The sequence below is a fragment of the Ambystoma mexicanum genome, chromosome 8 (assembly GCF_040938575.1).
Source record: "Ambystoma mexicanum isolate Mex_15411 chromosome 8, UKY_AmexF1_1, whole genome shotgun sequence".
Taxonomy (NCBI): Eukaryota; Metazoa; Chordata; class Amphibia; order Caudata; family Ambystomatidae; genus Ambystoma; species Ambystoma mexicanum.
In genome coordinates, this window is record NC_090929.1 from 816359275 (window position 1) to 816386968 (window position 27694).

Consider the following 27694-nt stretch of genomic DNA (forward strand, 5'->3'; position numbering starts at 1 on the left):
CATGACCGAAGCTCCAGGAACCGTGGGTCTGCAGGAAACTACCAGGAACAACTGCAGTGGCACCAGCTTCTTCATTGAATAAGGTACTGTGTCCAGCTTCGAGGAACTAGGGTGAATCCCTTTTCTTCTCATCCAAGGCTTGCCCTGGTCTTCCTTCCCTCTTATAGCTTTTGCTTATTGACAATATCCAAGTACTCCTGGCAACGTTGAATCTTGAACTGTCTGACTGTGATCCTCAACAACAGAAGCCACTTGACATTGGCACAGGCCTATTGACTTTTATTTACCTGTTAGCAAGTGTTCTCTGATTCTGTCTGCCTTGACAAAAGTATTGCCTATGATTTTTGCCCCCAACTCTCTTTGGTTAACCCAGGTGCTAAGTGTGTTTTGCCCCGGTAACATTTCTTGCCGCGGATACGCGTATCTTTAGTAAGACCGAACTGTCAAAAAGTGATCGCATACGTATTCCTGGTAACGTCTTTTGTTTCACAACACCGGTCCGTCAAAACATAGGGTACTTACCTTGAGTTATTCTGTGCCATGACAATTGGTTGTGTGTAGTGTATTTTTCCTGTGGTTTTAATTTAATAGAAGTGAAGTGTTTTACCAACAGATGGTTTAGAAATAAATTTACTTTTACTTTTCAACCAAAAACCTTGAGTCAGGGTTTGCTTGAGTCACAGTAATTGTGGTCCTTTGTGTAATTTCTACTCCTGCTCATTTGCTCTTGAGATAAGTCTGGCTGCTCCGCTACTGCTACCACTTTAACAGTGTAGTACAGGCTTGTACCAAAGGTGAACTTGTATTACCACTTGTAGTCTTAATTGTGTGCAGTGGTCCCTAAGGGCACTGCAGAGGATTCTGCCTAACACCAACAAGGTCTTTGCCTGTGCTGGTCGAGCATGCGTGGACTGCGCGGCCGCCTTCTCCTCTGTCCGTGGCTTCTCCGATTTCTCCCGTAATTTAGCCAGGTTACATGACTTCCTCTTTGAAGAGGAGCTTGATGGTAGGCAGGCAATGGAGGCGGAAGGTGATGCTGATCGCGCCCCTATCCACTTCCGGAACCCGGTTCTGCGGCGACCCTGGTGGACTCAGACTTGCGGATCTTGGCCTTATCCTTGTGGGCCCACACGGATAAGGCACCCTCAAAGGACTTGGAAGACCACTCCTCGGACCGGCCAGTCCTGGACGAGGCATGACCCTGCTCAGAGTACGGGTCCGAGGCCTTGGTGTCAAGCATGTCGCCAGCCTACTATGCCTGTCTGTCATTTTCTTAGAGAAACCGAGGCATACGTCACACTATACCTCCTTATGGTCAGGGTGTAGGCAGTAGAGGCCTTGTAGGTGCTTGTCCTCCACAAACACATTCCGTAGGCTGCATTTGGGGCAGGGCCTGAAGAGGGACCTTCCCTCCTCCTCCGTCATGGTCGGAGGGCGTGACATAGGCCCAAGATGGACTTCTAGAAGCTTAGATGAATCTTCGCCCTTTGAGGGCACAGAGCTTCACCGACAACGGATCCCTGTTGTCGGCAGATGAGGAAAAGAGCACACAGGCTCTTTGGAACAAATATTTAACAGTTCTCGTCGAAAACACGTACAAATCGAGAGCAAACTCGAGGACTCCTAAAACTGAAGATGGCTGTCGGGGGAGGACTGTCATTGGATGGGGGCAGTATGACACAGGGGACAGCGATTGGTTTAGAGGAGAAATACAGTTTTAAAGTGAAACTGTTTTTTCTTTTACCAAGGATTCCCAGCTTGATGACAGGGAATATTCATGAGCATGTGAATCCACACCAGGCCCCATGCTGGAGAAAGAACATTACTGAAGGTAGCAATTCATTTTTTTCCCCATATTCATTGTTGGAAATCCAACACACTGCATGAACTCTGGCTATTAATATCTATCTATTTCTTTATGAGGTAAACAGCCTTTTCCTTCTTTACAGGTTCTTCTCTATAGTCCTTGTATAAGGATACATCCACATTATATTCAAAGATGGAAACATCTTACATTAATAAACATGGAACCAGCTTATGTTGTTCGTGGTCTATAAAAAAAATCTCATTTTACACCAGATTTAGAAGTCAGTGTTCGTATTAACAGAAAGATTCCAGAGTTGGCTGAGGATGACAGAAAAAATCTTGGATATTTTTGCAACTTGGTGATTTGTAAATATCACTTAAAGATCTAAAGTATCATTTATAAACAGTAATGCGTGAAATGGTCATGATTTTTAAAAACCATGCAAACAAACATTCCCTTGTAAATGCAGATTTATGAAAAAAGGTTTACCTTCATGTAGCGGGATCTTTGTGCACGAAACATTGCAATGATGCCTTGTATCTTTTTAGAAAATGGATTATCCCATACTGGCAGGGCACTCTGTTATAAAAGTAAAGTTACAAGTCACAAATGCAAAAGAGAAAGGTTGATGATTTACGATGTGTCCCATCAGTTTAAATAAACAGGATTCTCTGTCAAAGAAATGTGTTACGATAAGCATATTGTTAATCTATTATATTCAACATATCTCATAACCAGACATAGTCCAAGACTTAATCCAGAGAAGATGAACATATTATAATAATCAAAAGGAGGTTTATACAATTATAAAAGTCTAGAGATCTGAAGAAATTACTTCCTGTTGATAATGTTCTTCCTGATGGATGAATCCTCTCTCCCACTGACTCATCTTCCGAAATATTTTCCAAGGTGTAGACTGGATTGGGCAAAAATAAAATTCCAGACACAAGGGTTTGTATTGCATCGCTGTGCCGGCTCTGCTCGTCTACAGTGGCAACCAAAGGGATGTCAGATATAAGTACATAAGCAGACCCTTCTGTGCCTCACTATCTCTGATCCACCCATTTTGTCCATACTGCGTGGGCGAAAGAATTGAGAACTGTCAAAGGTTACAAGCAATCCACTAGAGGAAATCGATGGGTAGGTCGATGACGAAGAACATTACCAAATATATGTAATTTGCTCTTCTAATTGATACATTTCTTACACAGATTTTTCATCTTTGGATTCCCAAATCCATACATTGAGAATTTGGAAGAGAGGAAGGAACAAGTTACTTACCTGTAACTGTTGTTCGCCAGCATGGATCTGGCATGGATTCACATGCTCATGAATATTCCCCGTCAGGCTGGGAATCCTCTGCAAAAGAAAAAAATCAGTTTTGTTTCTTAACTGTCTTTCTCCCATAAACCAATCACTGATATCTGGGTCATACTGCCCCCAGCCAATGACTGCCCTCCACCTAAGCCCCTTCTCTGGAAGCCATCTTCAGATTTGGTAGCACGTAAAGCGGCAGTAGGACCAAGAGAAGAGCCGCAGAGGGGTAGGCGGGAGGGTTCGCATGTGAATCCATGCTGGAGAACAACAGTTACAGGTAAGTAACTTGTTCCTTCCCCAGCATGGGGTCTGGCATGGATTCACATGCTCATGAATAAAGAATACATAGCAGTTCACATGCACAACCATGGGAGGTGGCAAGGCACAACAGAAGCAATCACTCTTACCGCCTCACCAGACTCATCTTCAAGCAAACAGATTGCGCAGCACTGCCTGGCCGACTCTGGACTCCTTCCTGGAATCCCTGTCGACGCAGTAAAATCTCGTGAAGGTGTGCGTCAACCTCCACGTAGCAGCCCTCCAGATGTCCAGCAGGGGCACACCAGACAGGAACGCCGCCGTGGCAGCGATTGCTCTGGTAGAAAGGTCTCTAGGGCGGCCAGGCAATGATCGGTTTGCCAACCGGTGGCAATGGGAGATGCAGCTGGAGACGCACCTGGAAATGGAAGCCTTGGACAGGGCCTTCCCATGGTTCACAGGACCAAAGTTCACAAAAAGCGGAGAAGTTTTGTGCAGGCTACATAGAACTTTAGCGCTCAAGCCACATTCACCAAGTGCAAGGTACTTTCAGCCGGCGACGAGGGCGGCTGAATAAATACAGGCAACACCAAGGGTTCGTTGAAATGAACGTCCGACGGAACCTTGGGCATGAAGGAGGGGTACGTCCGCAGCACCAACCTTGTTTCGTGAAAAGACAAATAAGGTGGCTTGCAGGACAGGGCCTGGATCTCACCTACTCGTCGTGCAGAGGTGATGGCCATGAGGAAAGCGGTCTTCCAAGCCAGAAACTTAAGCAGAGCTGTATGCATAGGTTGTAATGGGGCCCCCATGAGCCTAGTCGGCACCACGTTGAGTTCCCATGCCGGGGCCGGAGTCTTCACCGGTGGGAACGAGCGAAACAGTCCCTTGATGAATTCCTTGACTAGATGGTGCGACCACAGGGAGGACCTACCTGGAGATCTGGTGTAACGGGAAATAGCCACCAGATGCACCTTGTTGGAGGCATGCGCCAGCCCTGATTTAGCAGAAGATAGTAAGTACGGAAGCACCTGAGGGGCCATGACCCTCAAAGGGGGTGACCTCCTGCGTACGGCACTAGGTCGCAAAGCGTTTCCACTTGTGTCCATAGCACTTCAAAGTCGACGATGCCCTGGCCTTGGCGAGCACCTCCCTGCAGTCTGCTGGAAGTTCGTAACCACTGAACTCTAATGCTGCATGAGCCAGGCCTTCAGGTTCAGCGATTCCGGATCGTGGTGCAGAATTGCACCTCCTTCTCAGGTGAGAAGATCTGCAACCACTGGTAGCTTGATTGGAGGGGATGTCGACATGCTGAGAAGGTCTGGGTACCAGATCTGCCTCGGCCACGCTGGTGTGACGAGTATCATCCTGCACTGGTACCGTCTGAGTTGACTGATGACTCGTAGCAGCAGCAGAAACAGAGGGAACGCGTACAAGAACAGGCCGTCCCAAGGGAAGGAGAATGCGTCCCCCATGCTCCTCAGCTGGGGGAACCTGCTGACGAAACACCGGCACTTGGTGTTCATCGCCGTCACAAACAGATCGATCTGGGGATTGCCCCACTTGAGGAACAGGCTGTCCACTTGATCTTGACGAAGTTCCCATTCTTGGCAAGAGCGCAGCTCCCTGCTGAGAGAGTCGGTGATGGTGTTCTTTAGTCCCGCCAGGTGGAACGGAATGAGGAACATCCCCTGGGCGATGGCGCAGTGCCACAAGTCCTGTGCCTCTTTGGAGAGCGCTGGGGATCTGGTGCCCCCTGCTTCCGGATGTAAAACTTTGTGGTAGTCATTGTCTGCGAAGACCCTCACCACCTTGCCCCTGAGGGACAGTAGAAACAACCGGAGGGCCCAGAACACAGCTTGTATTTCCAGGACATTGATATGCAGCGTCTTCTCTTCCTGCGCCACAGGCCTCTGGCGTGAAGACGCCCGGTGTGGGCTCCCCAGCCTCCAGAGAAGCATCTGTCGTGACCGTCTCCTTGTATGGGGGGAGGAGGGGCTCTGAAAGTCAGTGCCTCCAGAGATGTTGAGTGCACGCCCCACCACCTTATCGCTTGACGGAACTCTTCGTTGAGCAAAATTCTGTCCTGGAAACTTCTGGACTCCTGGACCCACCAAGCATCGAGAAACTCTTGGAGTGGACGCATCCGTAGCCTGCAGAGCCGAATCTGGTATATGCACGATGACATCATGCTGAGCAGCGACCTGATGGTCCGCACCGCGGCGATCTTCAGTGCCAACAGCCGTTGCACTTTGCCTAGGATGGCCGATATCTTCTCCTCCAAAGGAGCTGCCAGGCAAGCCACTGTGTCGAGTCTGTAACCCAGGAACAGGTCATCCTGCGATAGAGTCAAGCAGGACTTTGCATAATTCACTGAGAACCACAAGTTCGTCAGCAGCTGGACGGTCCGTGCCGTGTGATCGACGGCGATTTCCTTGGACTTGGCCCAGATGAGCCAGTCATCCAGATAAGGGTACATGTGGATCTCCTGTAGTCACAGATGGGCCGCCACTGGAGCCAGGCATTTGGTGAAGACTCTGGGCGCCGACTTCAGTCCGAAGGGGGGCGCATTGAACTGCTAATGCTGCCCCTGAACGATGAAGTGCAGGAACTTGCGATGCTTTGCGTGTATGGGGACATGGAAGCGTCCTCCAGATCCAACGACGACAGAAAATCTCCCTGCTCCAGCTGGCTGAGCACATGCTGTAGAGTGACCATCCAGAACTTCTGGGACTTCATGTACTTGTGTAGTCGCTGTAGGCAGATAATGGACCTCCAGCCCCCGGTCTTATTTCTTAAAAGAAAGTATCTGAAGTAGACTCTGGAGCCCCGGAGTCGCTGTGGGACCAGCTCGATCGCCCCTTTCTGTAACATGGGTCGGACCTCCACAGCAGGTGAGGGATGTGCAGCTCCTGCCGGGCCACCTCTGGTATCCAAGGACACTTTTGTTGAAATTCCAGAGTGTGTTCATGGGCGAGAGAGTCCAGCACCCAATGGTAGGTGGAGGTGGTCTCCCACACGCTGATGAAGTTCGCCAGCCGGCCTCCCAGCGGTGTGCATGGGTGGGGGCCCGAGGTCTAGGCCGGTTCAATCCTGCTTTTAGGTCGAAGGCCTGCCTTGCGGACCTTGAAGACGGCGTCTGCCCCAAAGGCCTTGGAACGACCCCTGTTGGCTTCCTAGGTCGAGGAGCTGGATGGTTGGCAGTTAGAGGATGAGTCCCCTTCGAAGACTTCACTCCTGAGGAACGAAAGGACTGTTGATGTTGCTACAGAGTACCTAGGGCACGTGCCATCTCTGTGTCCATTTTGAGGGCCTGGAGTGATTAATTCACCACTTTGCCGAACAGGTTGTCCCCGTCAAAGGGCATGTCCAGGACCCTCGTTTGGCCATCCGGTCTAAAGTTGGTGGCCTTGAGCCAGCCACGCGGGCGAAGACCGACTCTGTTCCCCATCTGGCGGAAACCTGTGTCCGTGATGGCGTGGTCCGACCCACTTCTTCTTGCAGGATCTCCAATGCCTCTACCCGCTTGTCATCGGGGAGGAAGTCCAGTAGCGGAGCCAACTTATACCAAAGTTCTCGGTAATATCTATCCACGAGGGCGTTGGCAGCCTTGACCGTCGTTGCCGCCGAGAAGATACCCTTTCTACCCATGGAATCCAATTTCTTCCCCTTGTTGTCCGGAGGGGAGGAAGAAGAAGATGCTGAACCCAAATAATTTCTTTCTGGCGGCACCTGAGACCAATGAGTCCGCCGATGGTTGAGACCGAAGGAATTTGGGTGCGGAGTCCGGCACCCTGTACTTTTTCTCCAACCGGTCTCTCTTCGCTGGGGCTGTTGAGGGGTTCCCAAGCAGAGCCAGCCCTTCATCCCAAATATCATCTAGGAGCGGGACCGAAAGGATGGTCTTCCTCTTCGCCTCCCGGCACTGATATAAGAAGCCTTCCTTCTTCTTTTCCTCTGGTGTGAGTTGGAAAAGTTCTAATGCTCGGGCGATCATCGAGTGGAAGGATCCAACTTCGTCCGGCAGAGAAGCTCTGGGCGTAGGGTCTCCCATCCCACTGTCATCATCCATGCCCGTCATAGCCGTGTCCATCTCCGCCTCCCTCTGGGGAGAGGCTGGCATGGAGGTGTGGGATGCCTCCTCTTCTTGGTCGGCGGTTCCCCTGGTGTCAACGGGGTGGCTGGGGCCGGTGCCGTGGGTGGAGGGCCTGTCAGCATCCTCCACTCTATCTCCAATACCAGGGTGTGGAGGGTCGAAAGGATTTGATGTCCAGCGAAAGATCCTTCGATGGAACCTGGGGTGCAGGTGTGCTGGGCCCAGGGGCTCCACTGTCTCGAGGAATAGGGACGGCAGGATCAGGGGTTTCGTCGTCTCCATGGACGGTATCGTCGTCGCCGGCGCCTCCGGAGGGCGATTCCCCGACGCCCGACGTTCCCTTCACTGCCCTAATCACTACGGACAGTGGTATGGGTGGAAGCGATTGCATACTCGTTAGATGAAGAAATGTCCGTTCCTAGGAGACCTTCCCCCTCCTACCCCCCTTTCTTCGGGTCCCGAGGGGTCGGTCTTGGGCTGAGGTCCGGCATCCTCTTCTCAACAGGCTTGCTCGAAGCCTCCCTTCCTGGGAGGAAGAGCCACCCTGGCCATCGTCTGGGTACCCTGGGCCGGGTCCACCCCTATGGCCTTCGAGAATGACGCCACCACCAACTCGATGGAGGACGATGATTTGGCCTGGTGTGCCTGGGCCTTCACGGAGAGACCGGCTCCCTTGTCCTGCTTGGCCTTTTCCTTCGGGATCTGGTCGGACCCCTTGTCTGGCCTGGCCTGGCCTTCTCCGTTGCGGGTAGGTCAGACACTGTACCCTGCTTGGCCTTCTCCGGAGTCTCTCTCAGCTTCCCCAGAGTAGCTGACTTCCTCTTGGACGAAGGACTATAGTGGTGGCTGGAGACTGATGCAGACAGAGATGATGATCTCGCCCGGACCGTCGCGCGACCCGCACCAACAGTGACCCCAACGGAAGCAGACTTGCAGTGCTTGGCTTTGTGTTGGGCACCTAGGGGTGGAGCGCCCTCAAAGGAATTAGAAGCCTGCTCCGGTTTGCCTGATTCGGGAGAGGCCAGTCCTTGGGGGGTAGAGGCCTTAGCCTTCAGCCATGTCTCCAACCGTCAGTGCTGATTCATCATCGTGCGCTTAGTGAAGCAACGGCAAATCATGCAATCTTCTTCCTTGTGCATGGGGTGGAGACAATACAGGCACTGGGAATGCTTGTCGTCCGAGAACACATTCTGCAAACCACAGCTGGAGCAAAGCTTGAGGAGGGAAGCGCTGTCCTCCTCCTCATCTGACATGATCCACACAGGGTAGGCCTGAAGAACTTCAAGAAGCTTCCAAGAAGAACACTCAACGAAGTCCGTCCTTTAGGGGCGCTTAAACAAAACCAAAAAAACGGTCCCCGTTAATCGGTAGGATAGTAGATGGAGCACACAGGCTGGAATGACCAATAAAATAGAATTTTCCTATCAAAAAGTGGAAAAAACGCAGAAAAGTTTGAAGATCGAAACACAAGGACTCCCAACACATGAACGCGGGGTAAAAATCTGAATATGGCTGCCAGAGGAGGGGCTTAGGTGGAGGGCAGTCACTGGCTAGGGGCAGTATGACCCAGAGTTCAGTGATTGGTTTATGGGAGAAAGATGATTCAGAAACAAAACAAACTGATCTTTTCTTTTACAGAGGATTCCCAGCCTGACGACGGGGAATATTCATGAGCATGTGAATCCATGCCAGACCCCATGCTGGAGAAAGTAAGTTACCAGCATCAAAAGTAGAAATCTCAGGAGGCCTATGCTACGAAATCTTGCATCCTCCCCAGCCACAGAATCAAAGCTGTAACGTTTGGCAATCATGTGAAATTAGGTCTCGGTTGTAGCCTGACAGATGACTAAGACTGTAACACCTCGTGGGAGCAGAAGTCGCAACCAGCTAGAGGAACAAAGCAGATGACCTATTTGCACCCCCTTGTTGGCTAAAGCAAAGCAATAGGAGTTGCAAAAGTTAACCCAGAAAGAGAGTCTGTTTGGTCACATGTCTGCCTGCACAGCAACCAGGAAATCTCTAAAAAAAAAACAAGCCGTTCTTACTTAAATCCTCTGTACTAGAAAGGTAAAATTTGAGGGTCATCTTTGGAACCAGATAACTGAATCATTACTCAATGTTGGAAGTAAGAAGGGGACGGACGCTGGGTAAAACCTTTTCTTGAGGAGGTGAAATTCAGTTACAACTTTGGAAAGAAAAAAGGGGGTCTAACCATCAAAGTAACTTTCTCCTTGGAGAAGGACAAGTACAGAGACTTGACAGGCAGACTAGAGATCCCTTACACTTGCCTAGCTGAAGCGATTGTGTAGGGAGGCTGAGAGTTTTTAGAAGCAAACCTTAGTGGATATTCAAATGTATGACAAAAGCCTAATTTTAACTGTCACATGGCATTAAGGGCAAGCAGTTAATCCAAGACTTAGTTATACTTCCCACCAAAACTCTGTGGAGGAAAATAATTAATAAGGCATATTTATTTTTGGTATCCAGTGATTATATCAAATAGGAAATAATGAATGCAATTTTACCGAAAAAAATACTGAATGCTAAATATATAGGGGTAAGGGATTAAAAGTTGCGGGGGTGGGGTTAGAGGCATGGGTAAACGTGAGGGTTTGGGGGGGCAATTAAAAAAAATAAACAAAAATGATTCAGTATTTTCTTTCCTGGTAAAATTGCTTTAGTTGTTCCTCAATCCATTAATATCACATGGAACCCTCATTTTTGTACCCCCGTTATAAGGTCACTTTGCATCAGGATATTCTGTTTGCCACACGCCATGCTTAAACCATTGCCTCTAGCTTGCATAAACTAAAAGGGCACTCTGCATGTCACTTTTAGAAAAGCGCTTTGCGTTGGCGTGGCCAGCAGCGCTGCTGATGCAGACGCTCTGTAAATGGCCTACGATTGAAGCCAGTCATTATTGGCTAATGTAGGAGCTCTCAGCGACCGAGAACAGCCCGGACCCCTGGAAGAGATCCCAGAGGGAGTGAGGAACGATCTGATCGCTGTTGGGGAGTCGAGTGGTCCTGGAGCTTCAGCAGTTGTTGGAGTCCCATGGCCCAGCAACAATCCGACGCAGATCCAAGATGGCGACACATCATACTATGAGGAGCTTGGTGGGAGCTTGCATCACGCCACTGTCTGCCTATGAATAAGAAGCGGACTGTAGGGGGAGCCCTGCGGATACAAGGCCAGCCAGCGACATCACCTGAGCGCATCTAGGGGCAGTGCAGTCAGCATCCAGTAGTGATGTGGTGCCCGGGGGAGCTGTATCTCCGTCCCGGCGGGTGCACGCTGATACTATTCTCCCGTTTTCCTGGCGGTGGCTGTTAAGATGGATTTCTGAACTCTGACCTGGTGGGCAGAGGTTCAGGAGGCCAGCCTAGTTTCTTGGAACTGGGTAATCTTCTGGACAAGCCAGACCAATCAAGGAAGCTTGGCGGCGGTCAAGACTAAGTCTCAGCAGGGGTGAGGGTGACTGAAAGACCTCAATGAGCACACAGAGTAAAGGACACTTACAAATCACTCCCAGTCAGGTGTAGATATATAAAAAATACATAAACATTTATTTCAAGTCCTTTGAGTTTCAAACACACAAATCAAATCACAGTAAAACTTATTAGACCAACACAATCCCATCTAAATACATATATACAAGACCAATGGGGTCTAAAGGGTTAATGCACGAAATGGGTCCACAACCTAAAGGGGAAGGAAACAGGCAGTGCACATAGTCTTTAGCCCTTTCTACATCCAACACACTCCTAACTAAGAGGCAGTCAGATCCCTAAGAAGAGGGAGCCGAATACTCAAAAGTACAGGCAATGCAAGCGCATGCGGTAGTTCCAATGGGCATTACAGGGTCTCTTCAGGGGTGTGTAGCAGCTCAGGAAGGTGGGTGAGGCGATGAAGAATAGGTTCCCACTTTTCAAGGAGGGTCTCCACTTGAGGGCAGAGTCGATTCCAAGAGTTGGGAATAGTTTGCTAGTTCGCACTAGCAGGGGAATGGAGAGGGGCCCTCGGGGGCCACTTGTGCGTAAAAATGGATGGAGGCGCTAGAGGCCACCGGCTAGGGATGCGATTACTCACTGACCCCCGATGCACTCCGGAACAAACTTCGGCAGTTGAGTCCAATTCGGTTGTAGGTTCAAGTGCAGCAATTTGACGGCTCTGCGGCTTTCAGCGACGAAGACACAGCAATGATTCCCAAACGGGACAGTGGTGTTTTCTCCGCTCCTGTTTGATGGATCAGGCCAGTTTCCCTGCAGCAGGCTTCAGGGGCAAGAGGGTCACAAATGCACCGCGTATGCTCCGGTTCGGGTGCACTCGTCTCACTTCAGACCTGGGAATGCCAAGTGTACGAAATTCGGTGTGAGGGTGCCGTGAACACAGAGCTAGCAGTATACCAAGTTTCAAGGGTCTCCTCGAAACGGTGGCGGAGACAGAGCAAAGGTCCTGCATAAGCTGGTCAGCCCACTGGATGGCCCAGGGACACTTTCGAGAAGGCTTACTTGCAGGTTTTGGTGAAGGTGCTGAGAATAGTTGGTCCCACTATTCCAATGGGTCGAATCGTCTTCGCAGACCTACTAGGACGACCAGATGCAGAGGGGTACCACGGGACTACAGCGAGCTCCGGGTGCCAAACCTTCGAGCGGGCCATCAGTGGTTCCTCAACTCGGCTTCTTAGCTTCAGGATACTTGGATCCTATCCTTCGTTCAGTGAGAACTCCAGAGATGGACATGGTATGGCTGTTTGGGGGCTTCTCTTATCCAGAATCTCCTTCGCTCCAAAACGAAGAGGACCCAATGGGAGATCTGCTCACATTCAGGCATACCATACGTGGATCAATCACGGACCACGGTGGTCCCAGGCATTCACAGCACTCCAGACTCTCTGGCACCCAGGATGTGTATTGGGGACAGACACCCCAGCCCCATCCTGGAGGCACACACACAAGGCATGCAGAAGTCTGGGAAAGTGCATGCCCAAATAAGGACTGAACTGGGTCGGCTCGACCTGGGGAAGGCAAAGGGGCAAGACGGCCAAAGGACAGGACAAAGAACCTCGTGGCGGGCCATTTTAGAGCCAGGCCCCACCTACTCATGCCAAACGCAGTAATCGTGGTTTATCTGGCAGGAACGGGTTAAAAGTATATGAAAAGATAAGCTGCCACCAGTACTGTCCGTGACACATCTGCACATCTCCTAAAAAATCCTTCGAGAGTATCTAGGGCCTTGGGAAATGACGAAGAGATCCAAGTTTCCTGTACTGGAAAGTACATTGCAGATAAGTTGCAACAGTGGAAAAGGACTAAGGGAAACAAAGTCTCCCAGTACTGACTGTCTTAAGGGCATGTCAGTTTCCCCATGAAAAGTGAGCAAAAAGCCCAGAGGAGTGCAGCAGAAGGCTGGGCTCCTCTGGCAAAGTCAAACTATGGTGTTAAACAGCAGCAAAAAGTTGGGGGGGTCCACAACTGGAGGGGAAATTACACAAATTCCTAACAGTGGCCCACGGGGAGGAGGCAATGCAGGTCCTCACACGCACTCTCCTGGGGCCGCTCAGCAAGCCAGAGGATGGAGGGGAGCGGCCATCATGGAGGAGATTCATTCCGCCTTCCCACAGTGATCCTTTCCCCGGAGGGTAAACCGTACAGCGAAACTGGCGGCAGGTGAGGCTCCCTGCATCTCCTGAGGACAGCCGGTGGGGGGGCGCTTGGACCTCCCCCCTCTTTCCATCTTCAGCCCCTCTCCACCACTGTCCTCCTTTGGAGGAGCGCCCAGACAGACAAAAGTCTGCCCCTCACCAGCTGGGCACTTAGCAGAAGACAACGGCCCTGCTCTGGCTCCGGGCCCAGGGCAACCACATCATTAAGCCTCCTACAGGGCGCACCCCAGCAGCATATAATTCATGAGGGTCCCCAGCTATCACAGCAACCAGCAGGGTGGGGGCTGGTGGATACACTCCCCCCTTTTCTTGGGCGTACAACAAGAAGCTTGGGGCTCCCTGAGAGAGGAACCCGCTGACGGACCCCGCCCATCTACTCCCCCTGGAGGAGTGCGGAGTGCCCTGGGGGCGGCCATATAACCGGGAGGCCCGGGAAGCAGAGTTTTGGGATGCCACCTCCCCAAGTGCCTCTTATCACAGACAAGCTGGACAAGCTGGGCGGATCACTGATGGCACAGTGCGAACAAGTACGACTGTACGGGCTGGGACCCCACTTCAACCCTCGTCACTTGCTTTCAATATGGCAAGATCTTCCAAAGCCCATAAGAACATGGACATCTCCACGAAGTTACTACCGGCAGAGATGGGGAAGAAAGCGGATTCAGAAGCACCACCACATCAGGGCCCGGGTGGCCCAGCGGGGCAATTAGCCACCAAAGAGTACTTGCAATACTTCATGAAGGATATTAAAGCAGAGTTTTCGTAACTGCATGTCTGAAATTTCCACCAAACGGCAACGCATGGACCAAAGGGTGCTGGAGGTGGAGCAGCGGCTGGGGGAGATGGATCAGCAGGTCCTAGACCACACATCCACCTTGCTGGAAATTCAACGGAAGATCAGAGCCCTGGAGGACGAGAATGAAATCCTGGAGTACAAACAAGAGGATGCAGAGAACCAGGCTCGAAGAAACCTTCGGATCAGAGGGGTGCCCCCCAACCATCGCTGACAAAGACCTAGCAGAACATGTGGGAAATGTTTTCCAATCTCTCCTGCCACATATAGATAACCCCCAAACTTTTTTCTTTTTATTTTTGCATCTGACCTGTACTTTTTGCAGTACAGTGAAGCCTTAAGCTTCACTGCACTGGCCTTTGCTCACATGTTATGGGGAAACTGATATGTCCTTAAGGCTATCAGTACTGGGAAACAGTGTTTCCCTTAGTCGTGTTACTATGTTACTACTTGTGGTTACTTTTGCATTACTTGTGGTAACTTTTTATCATCGCACAAAGCAGCTCACACTGCAGTGCAATTGGGTGGCATTTTTGTTATGCCCTAAACTAACACTCAGAGGATTTTTGGTTACTCTAGATGCGCTTAAAAGATGGGCTGGTGGCAGCAGTGTCTTTCCCCCACTTTTTGGAGAATTTAATTTTCGCTTTACGGCGTTTGGCTACTGACTGTGGCTGCTAGTCAAACATGGTCGTGCCACGAGCTTTTCGCCTGTTCTTTTTTCAATCTTGTTGTTTAGCCTTCTTCCTGGCCTCAGAGGCCAGAAAGATCCTTATAAGGACTTGCAGTGCCCAGGAAAGCAGTAGCTTTTGGCGGGCTAATAGAGGGCTTTGTGTGTTTGCAGGCAGGATGTGGGCTGGGTCAGTCTGACCCTAATCCACATCTTTCTTTCTGTGTGTCTGAGTGGTATGCATCAGTGTTCCCGCCAGTGGTCCTGATTGGTCCACTGTAGGGTGTGTGTGTGTGTGAGCTAGTCCTGCTAGTGGGAGTTTCAGCACCTACCTTTTAGGCTATGAAGGGGACCCCTGCACACATTCTTCAGAGATCCTGGAGAAACCTGAAGGAGCCAAGTATCCTGTCCGGCTGAGAGACCCGCGAAGGAACCTGAAACCTGATTGAAGGAGGCCTGGCAACCAACTTCTGCTGCAGTCCTGGTGGAGCCCCGTCTGTCTCGTGATCTTTAGTAGCCCTGCGAAGGTGCTACGATCCTTGGAGTGGGGGGACCATCCATTCCCGACGTCTCCTCTGTGCCCAGCACAAAGTGCCCTGAACCGTCCTGTGGCTGACCAGCTTCAATTTTGGGCTACCGTGCTAGCTTCGTCTCCGTTCCGAGTTTCCGCCTGAAACTTGGTACACCCTCAGCTGCCACTACAACAACACCCTCTGTCCTGTTGCATCGCTGTGCGCGGTGTGCACCGTCCGAAACCTGCTTACCTAACACGAGTCCAGTCCTGAGAGGGGTGCTGCATCGTTTGTTTTTGCATTCCTTGACTGAGAGTCTTTGCACCAGCAAAAGACAACAACCGGAGTGAAGCTCGAACCTGCAACCCCTGAAAATCGAGGACTGTGGATTTCAGCAGGAGAAGCAACCCAGGACACCCTTCCTTTGTTCTACCAAGACTTGGGAAGATTCGGAGTAAGGGGGGGTAAGTTACAGAGCTTTTAACCTACCCCTATACTCCCATTGTAAGTCAATGGGCTTATAATAATCAAATTTCTAACACTATTGGCTTTGCCATTACTTGTCTTTGCAAGACGTCTGACTGTTGAGGATCATTTTGGGCACTAGTCTACATTGAACCCTAACTTTAAGAACCCTTAACTGGACCCCAGCGACCCTACCTACATTTCTTCCTGCAGCCTAAATTCTGTGGAACTGTATCCTGAACAATAGGGCACAAGGCCCCTGGCAATTTAGGGCTGGACAATTTTAGCTAGGGATCATCTCTGTGGACCTTTTTGGTGTAGAATACTTACCTATCCATTCCTTTTCAGGAGCATTTGATTTTTATTGTGCATTATAACCTGGTGAATGTATATATGTGTTTAGTTTGATAGTATTGTGTGATAGGTCTACCTGCTTGTATTCATTTTCTTATAGTGTGTTTTGACCATAATTAAATAACTGTATTTTTATACATCCTGTCTAAGTGCAATTTGTGACTCCCATTGTGTGACCTGATTGTGGACCCTTTACAAGCTCACCCCCTCTGAAGAACTTAGCCTAGACAGCCTGTCACTGCTACCTAAAGTGGTTTGGCTACAGCTTCCCAGAGTTGTCCCTGTCACAATAAAGGTTGGCCTGCTATACATCTGTCCACCAGGCCAGAGTATAGAAAATCAGTATTAACAAATTGGTGTACAGTAGTGGGATGACCCTTTCTACATAACATCTGGGTGTTTTGTGAATAGAATATGTATTGGGTACCACAGTGTAGATCACTGGTGGTGTGTCCGGATTATACTTACACAGGACACTATAATATTTGATTGCCGTGTAGATACAAGTCACCTACTATACTGAATAGCATGGAAACAATCACTTTCACCACTTTGAGTGCCTCAAATGTGTGCTGAGGCTCGACAGTCTCTGGCTTAAAAGCTGAGTTAGTTGGTAAAATTCAGGATTTTGAAAGAAACAAAGTTGTGCCTAACTCTTAACTAATGGTCCTCATAGTGGAGCTGGGGCTAGACCCAGCACCAGTAATGTCACTACTGTTACTCCAGTGACTGATGTTGAGGATGAGGAGGGAGAAAGTGCATCCTCTGGACTTCTGGTTGAGGCCTCCTCAAATGCTGAGGCATTGTTCAATTTGAAAAGAGACACCCTCAGGTTCAAAGAAAAAGAACTTTAGTTTGTTGTGGAAATTGAGAGGGTTGAGAAGCAGAAAGATAGAGATCACCAGCTGGAGCTTGCCAAGATTCAGGCTTCACAAGGTTCTTCCAAAGGATCTGGAGATGGTTCTAGTTCCTCTTCAAATCCTAGGTTTCCTAAATATCTCTTGAGTATGTATGAGGAAATGAATGATATAATTGACTGGCCTGTAACTTTTGAATATGCATGTGAGGTACTAGGAGAGAGTGATGCGGACAGGATTGCATGGTTGATCAGCAGATTGCCCCATTCTGGCTGCAATGCCATTATGGAAATGGCAAAGGCTGATAAATTAGACTTTGTAAAACTGAAGCAATCTCTTATCCTTAAGCTTCAAAAGACTCCTGCCCAATACTTGAGGAGGTTTAGAGAATACAAAAAGAAATAATGTATGACCTATGTAGGTTTTCTTGCTGATTCTCTGAAAAACCTCAGCGGCTGGATAGAAGACAATCAGATAACCACCTTTGAGGGTATGATCAATTTGGTCATGCTTGAACATAATTGTGCCTCTTGTTCCCCAGAGCTTAAGCATAATTTGTTTGACTCAAAGGAGTTCAATCCAAAGAGGCTAGACATTGCTGCTGACCTATAGGTTTCACAGAGTGTCGCATAATAACAAGCCTGCTTTAGGTAAGCAGGATGGAAAGAAGCAGAAAGAGAAAGAGGGTGGGGATACTGATAAAACAATGTCCAAGATGGCCCACAAAATGTTTAATAAGGGGAAGTCATCAGAATCAGGTCATGGTAGTGGTACTAACCCTCCCAATCAGGTAAGTGGCTACTCTAAGCCTCCCTATGTGTCAAGCGCCAGTGGGGCTTGTTACACTTGTGGTTAAGTGAAGACAGGAAGGGGGGGCCCCCAGATGTAAGGTTAAGACCTTGGGAGTCCACTCTGCCAGTCTGGCCTTCGCTCAGTATGAGGAAGAAGAGATGGCAGGGCTGTCCTTCCCTTTAGACTCCATTCCCTCAGAGGAAGAGTCTGAAGTTTGTCTAGATTCCTTGGTAACTCGCAGTGCTGGAGCATTGGCTCCCATCCCTGTCCTATTGCATAGTGATAATTCTGTTGATGATAGTGTTCAGGTAGTAGGTGTAACTACCTCTACCTGTTAGGAACACTGGGCCCAGTCCTACTGCAGTAGCTTCCTTCATGGTAAACCCACAAGTTCTTGCCAGAGTTCCTGTGTGGGATACTCACTTGGCTGGTAGGCCATCTCTTAATGTTCCAGTAGCACCTGTCATTCAAGCTGTGAATCGAGAAATAGTCAGGGTACCTGTCAATGTAAGGAGAGTGGTTCCTACAAGAGTGCTGGGTGAGTTGAGTCTTCAAGACTTAGGTTCTGATAGGCCCTCACCAGACTCTTCAAGCACTAGGTCTCAAAATCAGGCTGTCTTAGCCAAGCCTAGGAGAAAGCCTAGGCCTAATGGGAAACCCATGGCCAGTGGAGTCGGAAAAAGAGGCAGAGGAAAGGAGAATATTCCTCCTGCCTTACCTACAACTGATGTTGAGGTAGTTGGAAGTGTCCCCATTCCTAGTTTGGAAGAGGGACCCCCAGAAAAACTTGAGTCCTATGGGCCTCCTCAGCTGCCTAGTAGACAGGTAGAGGAGAGCCCTAGGCGACCAAGAAGTATGGGCCAACAGAAAAGAAAACCATCATGGTTAGGCCTATGGAGAAAGGCATGCTTCCAATTGGAGGATTCTCCTCCAGTGAAGCAAAGAGTTCACCAGGAAGTTGGGTTACTGCAAAGTTAGCCCACATAGTTCACCAGAGCAAACCTTGAGAGGTTGGAGGTTACTCAGGTTGAGAGGCCCTTCCTCCTACAGTTGGTGCGAGACATTCCCCTTGTGATGCCTCCTCACCCAAGTCCTCTTTGGACACAAATACCTGGCTATGCTTATGCTTATTACATACTAGCCCTTGGCATACTGGCGGGGAAAGGTGGGTGGGACATATGGCGGAAAGGGGACTATGAGTACTCTAGTCACTACGGCAAGTAACTTTAATTACTCATATGTCCCGTCCCCTTTCCTCCATTCTTGTGGGTTATTACATCGAATAAGACCATAGGGTGGAGCCGTGACAACCTGTGTCATATCTAGGACAAAGCAAACAGGTTTAATTGAACCGCCTGCCCAAACTCAGCATTGCACCTGGAGCTGGTATCCAGGGAATGGTGCTTAAAGAAAGCCGATGGAGTGGCCCAGGTAGCCGTCTTGCTGATGACATCCCAAGAACCACGTCGCTGGAACGCGACAGCCGTCGCCTTAACTCTGACCCCATGAATTTCCTCTGGAACTGGTTTGCCCATGGCCGTGTATGCCTCTGAAAGGGCCAGAACCATCCAATGGGCGATGGAAGCCTTGGAAGGGGGAGGAGACCCCAAAAGTCACAAACAATGTATCGGACTTCCTCAAGGATTTCGTCCAAGAGAGGTCAAACTTAAGGACCTTCTTATGGTCCAAGGAATGACGGGCCTTTTCTGCCTCTGACTGCTGGTTCGGAATGAACACCGGCAGGCATATCTCTTGATTCAGATGAAATGGAAAGACCACCTTGGACAAGAAGTTCGGGTGAGTGCGCAAGACGACCATGTCATCGTGAAACGTGCTGAAGGGCTCGCACAAAGACAATGTCTGCAGTTCACTGACCCTGCGCGTAGAGGTGAGAGCTACCAGTAAAACTGTCTTTAGTGTTAACAAGCGGATGTCGGCAGAGGCCATCGGCTCGAAGGTTTGCGCTGTAATGCAGCAAGAACCACATTGAGGTCTCAGACCGGATGCGGCCCATGAATCGGAGGAAAAAGTCTAGAAAATCCCTTAAGGTTGGCCTTAACCACCGGGTTGGCTGCCGAAAACACATGCTCAGGGCAATTCTTGTAAACCTCAATGGCCAGCAAATAAGTGCAGCAAGTATCCACCTGAACTCCGAAACAGGCCTGGTATGCTGAAAAAGCCAGTACATCATCCAGAGGTCAAATGACAGGATCCAGACCCTTGTGACAAGCCCAATGGCAGAACCTAGTCCATTAGCTTTTATACTGGGATCGAGTAGGGGGCCTCCTGTGCTGTTGAATGATGTCCCAGTTGTCATCTGAAAATTGAGCACGCTGAAGCCTCAGCTGGTCAGGAACGTTCCTGACGAGCTGAGGCTGGTCCTGCTGCGTCAGGAAGCCCCTGTTGGTGATCGGAAGGTGGATGGGACGTGGGAGCACAACTGCAGCAGATCTGAAAATCAGGCTCTCGAAGGCCAGTGGGGGGCAATCAGGATGAGGCTGCAGCCCACCAAAGCCCAGAACTTGCGGAGGGTCCACTGGAGCAGAGGGGGTGGCAGGAATGCATAACACCTGCGACCGTGCCAACAGATCTGGAGGGCGTCTCCCAGAGATCCCCGACCCCGTCCTACCCACAAAGAAAACTGGGAGCACTTGGAATTCTGAGGAGATGCGAACAAGTCCAGGCCTGCGAATCCCCAAAGCTGGAACAGAGGCAAGAAGGAGCCAGTGTTCAACTCCCACTCATAGGTGTTGAACCCCAAGTGGCTCAGCTGATCCGCTTCTGTATTGCTGTCCCCCCTGGAGGTAGATTGCGTAAATCCAAAACCCCCCCCTACGCCAGGGCCCATTCCCAGATCGATACTGCCTCCATGTAGAGAAGGGAACAGATGCCAACCTTTTTGCTCAGGTAAAACATTGTATTAGAATGGTCCATTCTGACCAGAACAGACCTGTTCTTGATGAGGGGAAGAAACACCTTGAGGGCCAGGCCCACTGCCCTTAGCTTGAGCAGATTGATATGAAGGAGGGCTTCCGCCCTGGACAATACGCCATGAATCGTGTAGCCGTCCAGCCCCCCAGCCTGAAAGAGGGGAGCCTGTCATCACCACTAGGGTAGGCTCTAGTCAGGTGAAGGAGGCTCACATGGAAACATTGCCGTCCATCAGCCACCAGCGAAGATCGGGCAGGACAAGCAAGGGTATTGGGTTCCTGTCCGACTAAGACCCCATCTCTTGATCCCAATTGGCTGCCAGGTGGAAAACGAAGGATGCTATTGTTATGCCTTTTTACTTACTCAAACAGCTACTGAACCTATGTGTGCCTTTGCCATTCTGCCCTGAAATGTTAACTATATCCCTTCTTTATGCATTTCTGTGCCTTTTTGTAATTCGAATCCTGGTGTGTTTTAAACAGTTCCTCACCCCTGTTTTGGTACTCTGTTTCTATTGCATCTGTCTTCTGGCTTTCTTGGTTTCTAGGCCGCCTGGTGAATTTGTGCGGTGTGGTCCTTCCTATCTTCCATTCTATCTCTCCAACGGCACCATCTCCCCTATCTACTCTTAACTGCTATACTATCAACTACCCTCCCTCTCTCGTGAAGTCTGGAAGGAAAAAGCTTAAAAAAATAAAAACATCCTGACCACTAACCCTGGCCTACCCATTTCAGACACCTACGTCAGTGTAACTTCCAGACACATTTTCACCGATATCCTCTTTTCAGTCCCCTCTCCAGATCTTTGGACTCATTATCTCTACTCTCTCTCCCATCACATGTTCACCCATTAATGGTGGCACCAGATGGGAAGTACTCTTGACGGGCTTCTCATCATCCAGGTGTATCATTAATGTCTATCGCAATGGCACCATCATGGCTCAGAGTCCTCAACGCAACCTCCTCCATCTCCTCTTCGACCGGCGCTTGCCGTCCCTCATCAACTTCCTTCCCAAACCTGCAACTCCTTCTGCCTCCCTATCTGTCCCCCTCCCTCAACTTGGGTACCACACCTCTATACCCCTCATCGGAAAACCTTCAAAGGCAGTGACCTCTTGCAGCTAACCATGCTCAATGCTCGTTCTATCAAACACATGCCGATATCTGCCTCCTCCTTGAAGACCTCGACCTTGATATTCTCGCTCGTACCGAGATGTGGTTCAATGCCAGTTCAGTCACTGCTTATGACTCCCTTCTCCCTGAAGGCTATATGATCTGCTCCAAGCCTCGCCCTAACCGTGCTGGCGGTGGGGCTGCCTTGATTTTCCCTGAGTGGGTCCGTCCTTCCCTCATACAAACCCAGCCTTACTCCTCCACTGAGAGGCTGGTCTGCAAGCTTGTCATCTCTCCCACTTCCTCCCTGACCACTGCCACTTTCGACAAGCCACCGGGGCTCAATCGCCCCGTTGCTCTTAGAATGGGCTGATTTCTCCACCTTTCTCCATGCATCCAACTCTAAAATCCTTCTCCTGGGTGTCTTCAACATCCACCTTGACTCGCTCTCCCTCTCCATTCTCCCTTCTGGTCCTACCCACTCGGCTGGACACACTCTTGATGCCTTGACCTACACTGATCTTTTGCTCTCCCTTCCCCACTCTCCCCTTCCTGGTTAGACCACTCCATCCTCTCCTCTCACCTGGGTCCTCTCTGCCGTCTGACCGCACCTCCACCAGCTCTGCCAACCTCGTTCACGGACGTCCGTCTGATGAATTGAGGGTCAGCTGCTACCTTCGCATCCACCTTCACCCCCCCTCTACCCCACTGCAGACTCTACCTCCAACTCCGCTCTCAGCAACCTCCATCTTGCCATCACTAGTACTCTCGACATTCTTGCCCCAGTTGTGAGGATCCGCCCGAAACGTGCCCGAAACGTGCCTCCGAGCTTAACACCTGGTACGACTCCGAACTTGCAGCCCTGAAATTTAAGTGCAGAGCTGCGGAACGGAAGTGGCAGACCTCAGGCTCACCCCCTGACAAACTGGCATGTCACCTTCTCCAACGGCAATGCTGACTCTCCATTTGCTCCAAGAAAAGGGCTCACACATCCAGGCTTGCATCTCTGGTGCATCCAACAACATGACTGAACTCTTTAAAATCTGCAAGGAACTAGCCAATCCTTCCGCAGTCTCCACCTCACCTCTTCCCTCTCAGGCCCTCTGCAATGCATTGGCCACACACTTCACTGAAAAAACTGAGGACATCCTGAGCTCCCTCTCTTCCCTTTCCCACTCCCCTCACCTTTATCCCCCTGCCATCTATGGCCTCCCATCCTCCCCCTGCCTTTCTCCCCTCCTTTTCTCCTATCACATCCAATGAGGTCACTAGAGTAGTCCGCTCTATGAAGGTCTCCTCTAAACAGGTCTCCACCTCCACCTGTTCTTCTAGAACTATTTTGGACAATATTGACTCTCTTGCCCCCGCACTTGCTGATTTCTGCCATCACTCTTTCGCACTGGGTGTTTCCCCTCTTCCCTCAAGCACCCTCTTGTGTGCCCCCTACTGAAAAACCTTGTGGCCGGCTAACTACTGTCCCATCTACATCACCCCCTTCCTTGGGAAACTCTTGGAGAAGTTGGTCTTCCCCGGCTCTTTAACAAATATCTTGCTATGCTTGCACACCTCATTTCCACTTTCACCCCTCACTTCCAGTGTTATGTAGATGACACACAACTCTTCTTCAAACTTCTCTCTGATCGTCTCCTTACTTCCTCCATCATTACTGACTGCCTATCTGCCATCCAGTCCTGGAGTGCCTCCAATGATTTCAGCCTCAACGCCAGCAAGACTGAGATCCTTCCCATTGGGACTCCTGCTCGCTCTTTCTTCCACTCACTCTGGCCACACTCTATGGGCTTTGCTCCTTCCCCTTTATTGGAAGCCAGACAAATTGGAGTCATCTTCGACTCCTTTCTTTCCTTCCTCACATCTTGTACCATGCCAAGAAGGCCCACTTCCAACTCCACCTCCTCAAAAGATTCCTTCCTTTCCTCCAGAAGCTTATTGCTTCTAGCGCTGTGGTATTCTCTAGGCTGGACTGCTTCAACCGCCTCTTTCTTAATCTACCCTCTTCCTCTCTACGTCCCCTCCAGCTTATCCAGAATAGGGCTGCAAGATTTATCCATGGCCTCAAGCCCAGGGACTGCTCTCTCCAGCCCTAACATCTCTCCACTGGCTCCCGGTTGCTTCAAGGATCAAATTAAAATCCCTCTGCATCACCCACAAGGCTGTTTGGGGCCGAGGATCAGGCTACCTACAACTGGCTCTAACCAAATACTCTCCCTACAGATCGTTCCTCCTGCACCAACTCTCTACAGCGGGTGGCTGATCTCTTTCCTCCGCTGGCTCCCTCCTCTGGAACAGCCTCCCACTTCCTCTAGGTCTTGAGCCGGATCTCATCAAATTCCAGAAACTCCACAACACTTTCTTTTTCACCTCCTTCCCCCTCTCCCTCTCTTGCTAAACCCCACAGCCGCTGAGATTGGTGATCAGGTCCCTTGTGTGTCCATTGGGATCCTTCCCCCCCAATCACGTTCATCCTCCGCCAATTCCAAGCACTTGCTTTGGGGCATCCTATGGCCAATGTGATTATTTCACAGGCCTGCACTTACTGGCAGTCGATCACTCTTATCGAGAGATCACTGCCAGGCACTTAACTGCTTGGAACTTACGCCCAAGTACTTATCTCTGTGGTGCTCCTAGCACTTACCTCTCCCCCTCTCCCTTTCTCTCTGCACTTGCACGATCTGAATGCTCACAAGGCCTAGTAGGACTGCCTCTCTCGCTTTCCTCTGTTATTATATTTGCCTTTCGCTCCTATGTTCCCTCCCTGTTGCTCTGTGGACGCTTTGAAGCACAATTTACCTGACGTATATGGCCTTACAAATGCACAATAAATAAATCAGAACAAGAGACATTGTAATCCCATTGAAGAATACAGGTGAAGGCAGCCATCCTCTGTAACCAAGGTTCGGTTACTTTGGAGAACCTTTATGCTGGAACGATTATATTTGTATTTATCAACACTTTTTGCAAATACCAGGTTTAACACATTTCTCTTTGCATCTTGTTATTTGGTTTGTAGTGTGAGGGTCAGGATAGAACATTTGGACACAAGGACAGCCTTTGATTTCTGAAATCCTGACAAAGAAAGGCCCGTCGTACTTGCTTATAGGTAGGGAAACCCCCATTAGAGCTGGGTCAGAGAGATTGTTTTCCCAACCCATTTACGTTAATACAAGTCTTTAACCAAAAACATGACAACTTTGTGTCTGGCTTTCATTTCTGATCCCTCACAGAAAGCAACAAAAAGACAATATTTTCTAACATAAAGGAATGTGTAGGGTTACAGAGGATGATGTGCAGTGCTTGGCTATCAGGGATTTCTTTCCAATTCACTTCCACTGAGCCTTATTGGGAAAATGCCAGCAAAGTCTTGTGTGATGGCGAGTACTTGTTGGTTGGCCACCAGATATTGAATAGTGCATGCTTTTAAGATTGGTCATTACAGGTTACCCTCTACCCTCTCGTTTAGCCCGAAAGCAGACACTGCACAGGAACTTGGTCAACTGGTGTCATTCAATGCTATGGCATCGTACAGAACCTACTGACCCAAAGGTTACCAAGAACGCTGTGGACCAGCTCTGCCTTTCTAACAAACGAGAAGGAACTGTGTTGTTTATATCTGCTGCGAAAAGCTCCATAACATTGGGTGCTGAATATACAAATATCTATGCAACTATGAAACAATAAGATCTGCAACACTTTCAGGTGGGTCACATTGCTTTGCCTCTACCATTTCTACTTACCATACTGCAGTCAATCTGACTGAAGGACGACACCCCAAACAGGTTCTGAATCAGTGTCTGCTGCACATTTGCCCCTACCCATAAAAATATGTTCAATCCGTTCTCCAGTAGATAGATTTCACCTTTCGATAGGCGCTCCTCTGAGCTGCGAATGGCTGCGGGCATAGTGTCATTATCGAGGTTCACTTTGGTCTGTTAAGAGATTAAAAAGACAATCTTTATAATTAAAAAATTAAAAATGTTATTTAAAAAAATCTTCATATTTATAAATATATACACATCTTACATAAGATACACGGCAAAACATTTGGTAACAGTGTTTTAATATGTTGATTGCTTCAAATTTAACGTAGACTATATTCATTTTAAATCATTCTCACACCAATGAGAATTTCCCGATTCTCTCCTAATACGTCAAACCTCTGTTGGGCTTGTAAATCAACCAATGCTGATTTTTTGCATGCTATCTTTAAATGCACATTTCATTTTACCTTTTGGAAAGAGATATTGTCACCTCTGCAAAATAAATATCAGGTTTAATACACAAATAACTTGATTGTTTGACTTGGAGGGAAGAATGAGATTGCTGAAATTACTTCTCCTAAATTGTTTAACTTATTTATTGCCATTGGCTTTTATCTCATCACTCCAACTAAAAATGCGCAGATCTGCTTTGATCAAATTGAAAAATGGCATGCTAAATCCATGAATGAATTGGCAAAATACAATAATTTACTTTATCAACATTTTCAATTCACCCTCAAATGTTGCATTTAAGATAACGTATTTAACTGCTGATAGAGTTCTTAAACTAATGGAATATGTGTGTAAAAGATTATTAGTGCTAACATTAGGTTTAAAGCCCCTTGCCCCCATTTTACCCCTATGTTTTATGTCATTGTTCTCTTGTTTATCTACATTTAAATAATTATACTTCTATTATTCGATTCCATAATGTGCTGTATTTTACTTGATACAATGTATTCTTACTTGATGTATTGTTGAATTCTAATACAATAATGTAATGATTTATTGTAAGGCTATACTTTTGTCATATACATTTAAACTATTTATGTTCATTTTGAAAATCATCTTATAAAGATTCTATAGCAAGACCGGAGGGGAACATTATGCGTCGACTTCCTTTATTGGACTCATCGCAGCAGATTTATATCTTCATATTTTCTTTCCTTTTTAAAAAAAAATGAAAACATCAAAAACCACAACAAAACTAAACTGAAATGAACCACACATCCCAGAAACACATAGGTCCCTGGTAGATCATCATTCAACTTCCTCTCTCAGGGTCACACTGGTCACTTCCTGCCCAAGTCCTTTCCTCTTTCTTTTCGGCTCTTCACAAGCCAAGTCCCTCTTTTTGTTAGCTCCAGCACCAGGGAGCCCATTATTGATAATTCAGCATGTGGCCTTTGAGTGTCATTCACAATGGTTATAGGTCAAAGTTTCGAATGCATAGGATCGAATGACCAAAAGGTCGAATCAAAAGGACCAAACACCAAAGGGTCGAATTTTTTTAAATTTTTTTTTTGGGGGGTCCCACCCCAAACCCCCTTTTTTGTGGTAAAAAACACTTTTTTCCTAAACGGAAACCCCAAAAAATATATATTTAAAAAAAAAAAATTCAACCCTTTTCTTTTAGGTCAAATTGAGTCGACCCTTTGGCATTCGATCCTTTTGTATTCGGTACTTTAACTGGACACCATTCACAATGCATTTAATGCTCAGAGAGGTACAGCACTTCTATGGTTTCTGCGTTAAAATAGTTTTAGTTTTGTGGAATTTAGAGATTGTTGCAGCACGCAGCACTCGTTTCCAAATAAATACTGCAAGGACGGTACGCTGCAGAAGTGTTAGATTTCTTTGTTTCATTTCATATAGGGGTAATGGAGCATTCTTCACCCTCGCATGACGCAGTCCAGTCGAGCAAAGCAGGTTTCTGGCTTCGCCTCGGCAAAGTGCGCACATCAGGGGATTGTTACATCCTGCATGAAGCAGTTGCGCTCGCTCAGGCGCGTTACGGATATTGCTGCACAGAACAAATTTACTCCGTCGCAGCAAAGAGATGTTGCTGCTGTTAGCCTCCATGTGTCGAAATGAGCTACAGCAAAGTGCCACTCTCATAAAGAGGGCTACGTGAGCCCATAGAGCAAGTTTGTCGGCAGCGCGAGTAGTCCTCACCACAAGCCTTTTAACTCCCTACTCTGAGCGCAGAGGCAGTAGGCTCAATGCTCCCACCGGCCTACATAGAATAAAAGTGCTTTCCAGATTATTTGTAGCCAAGTTAGCCCATA

The 27694-nt window shown here is 48.8% G+C and overlaps 1 protein-coding gene across 3 annotated transcripts in view; it reads right to left on the minus strand.

Moving 5' to 3' along the window:
* The window catches only part of SEC24C (SEC24 homolog C, COPII coat complex component), a 1750167-nt gene that overhangs the window by 95108 nt on the left and 1627365 nt on the right, over positions 1-27694 (minus strand). For all 3 annotated transcript variants that reach the window (XM_069610689.1, XM_069610688.1, XM_069610687.1), the window contains 2 exons: positions 25383-25574; positions 2297-2386 (listed from right to left, as the gene is read on the minus strand). In XM_069610689.1, the coding sequence (XP_069466790.1) occupies positions 2297-2386; positions 25383-25574 (282 nt within the window). The remainder of the gene's footprint in view (positions 1-2296; positions 2387-25382; positions 25575-27694) is intronic.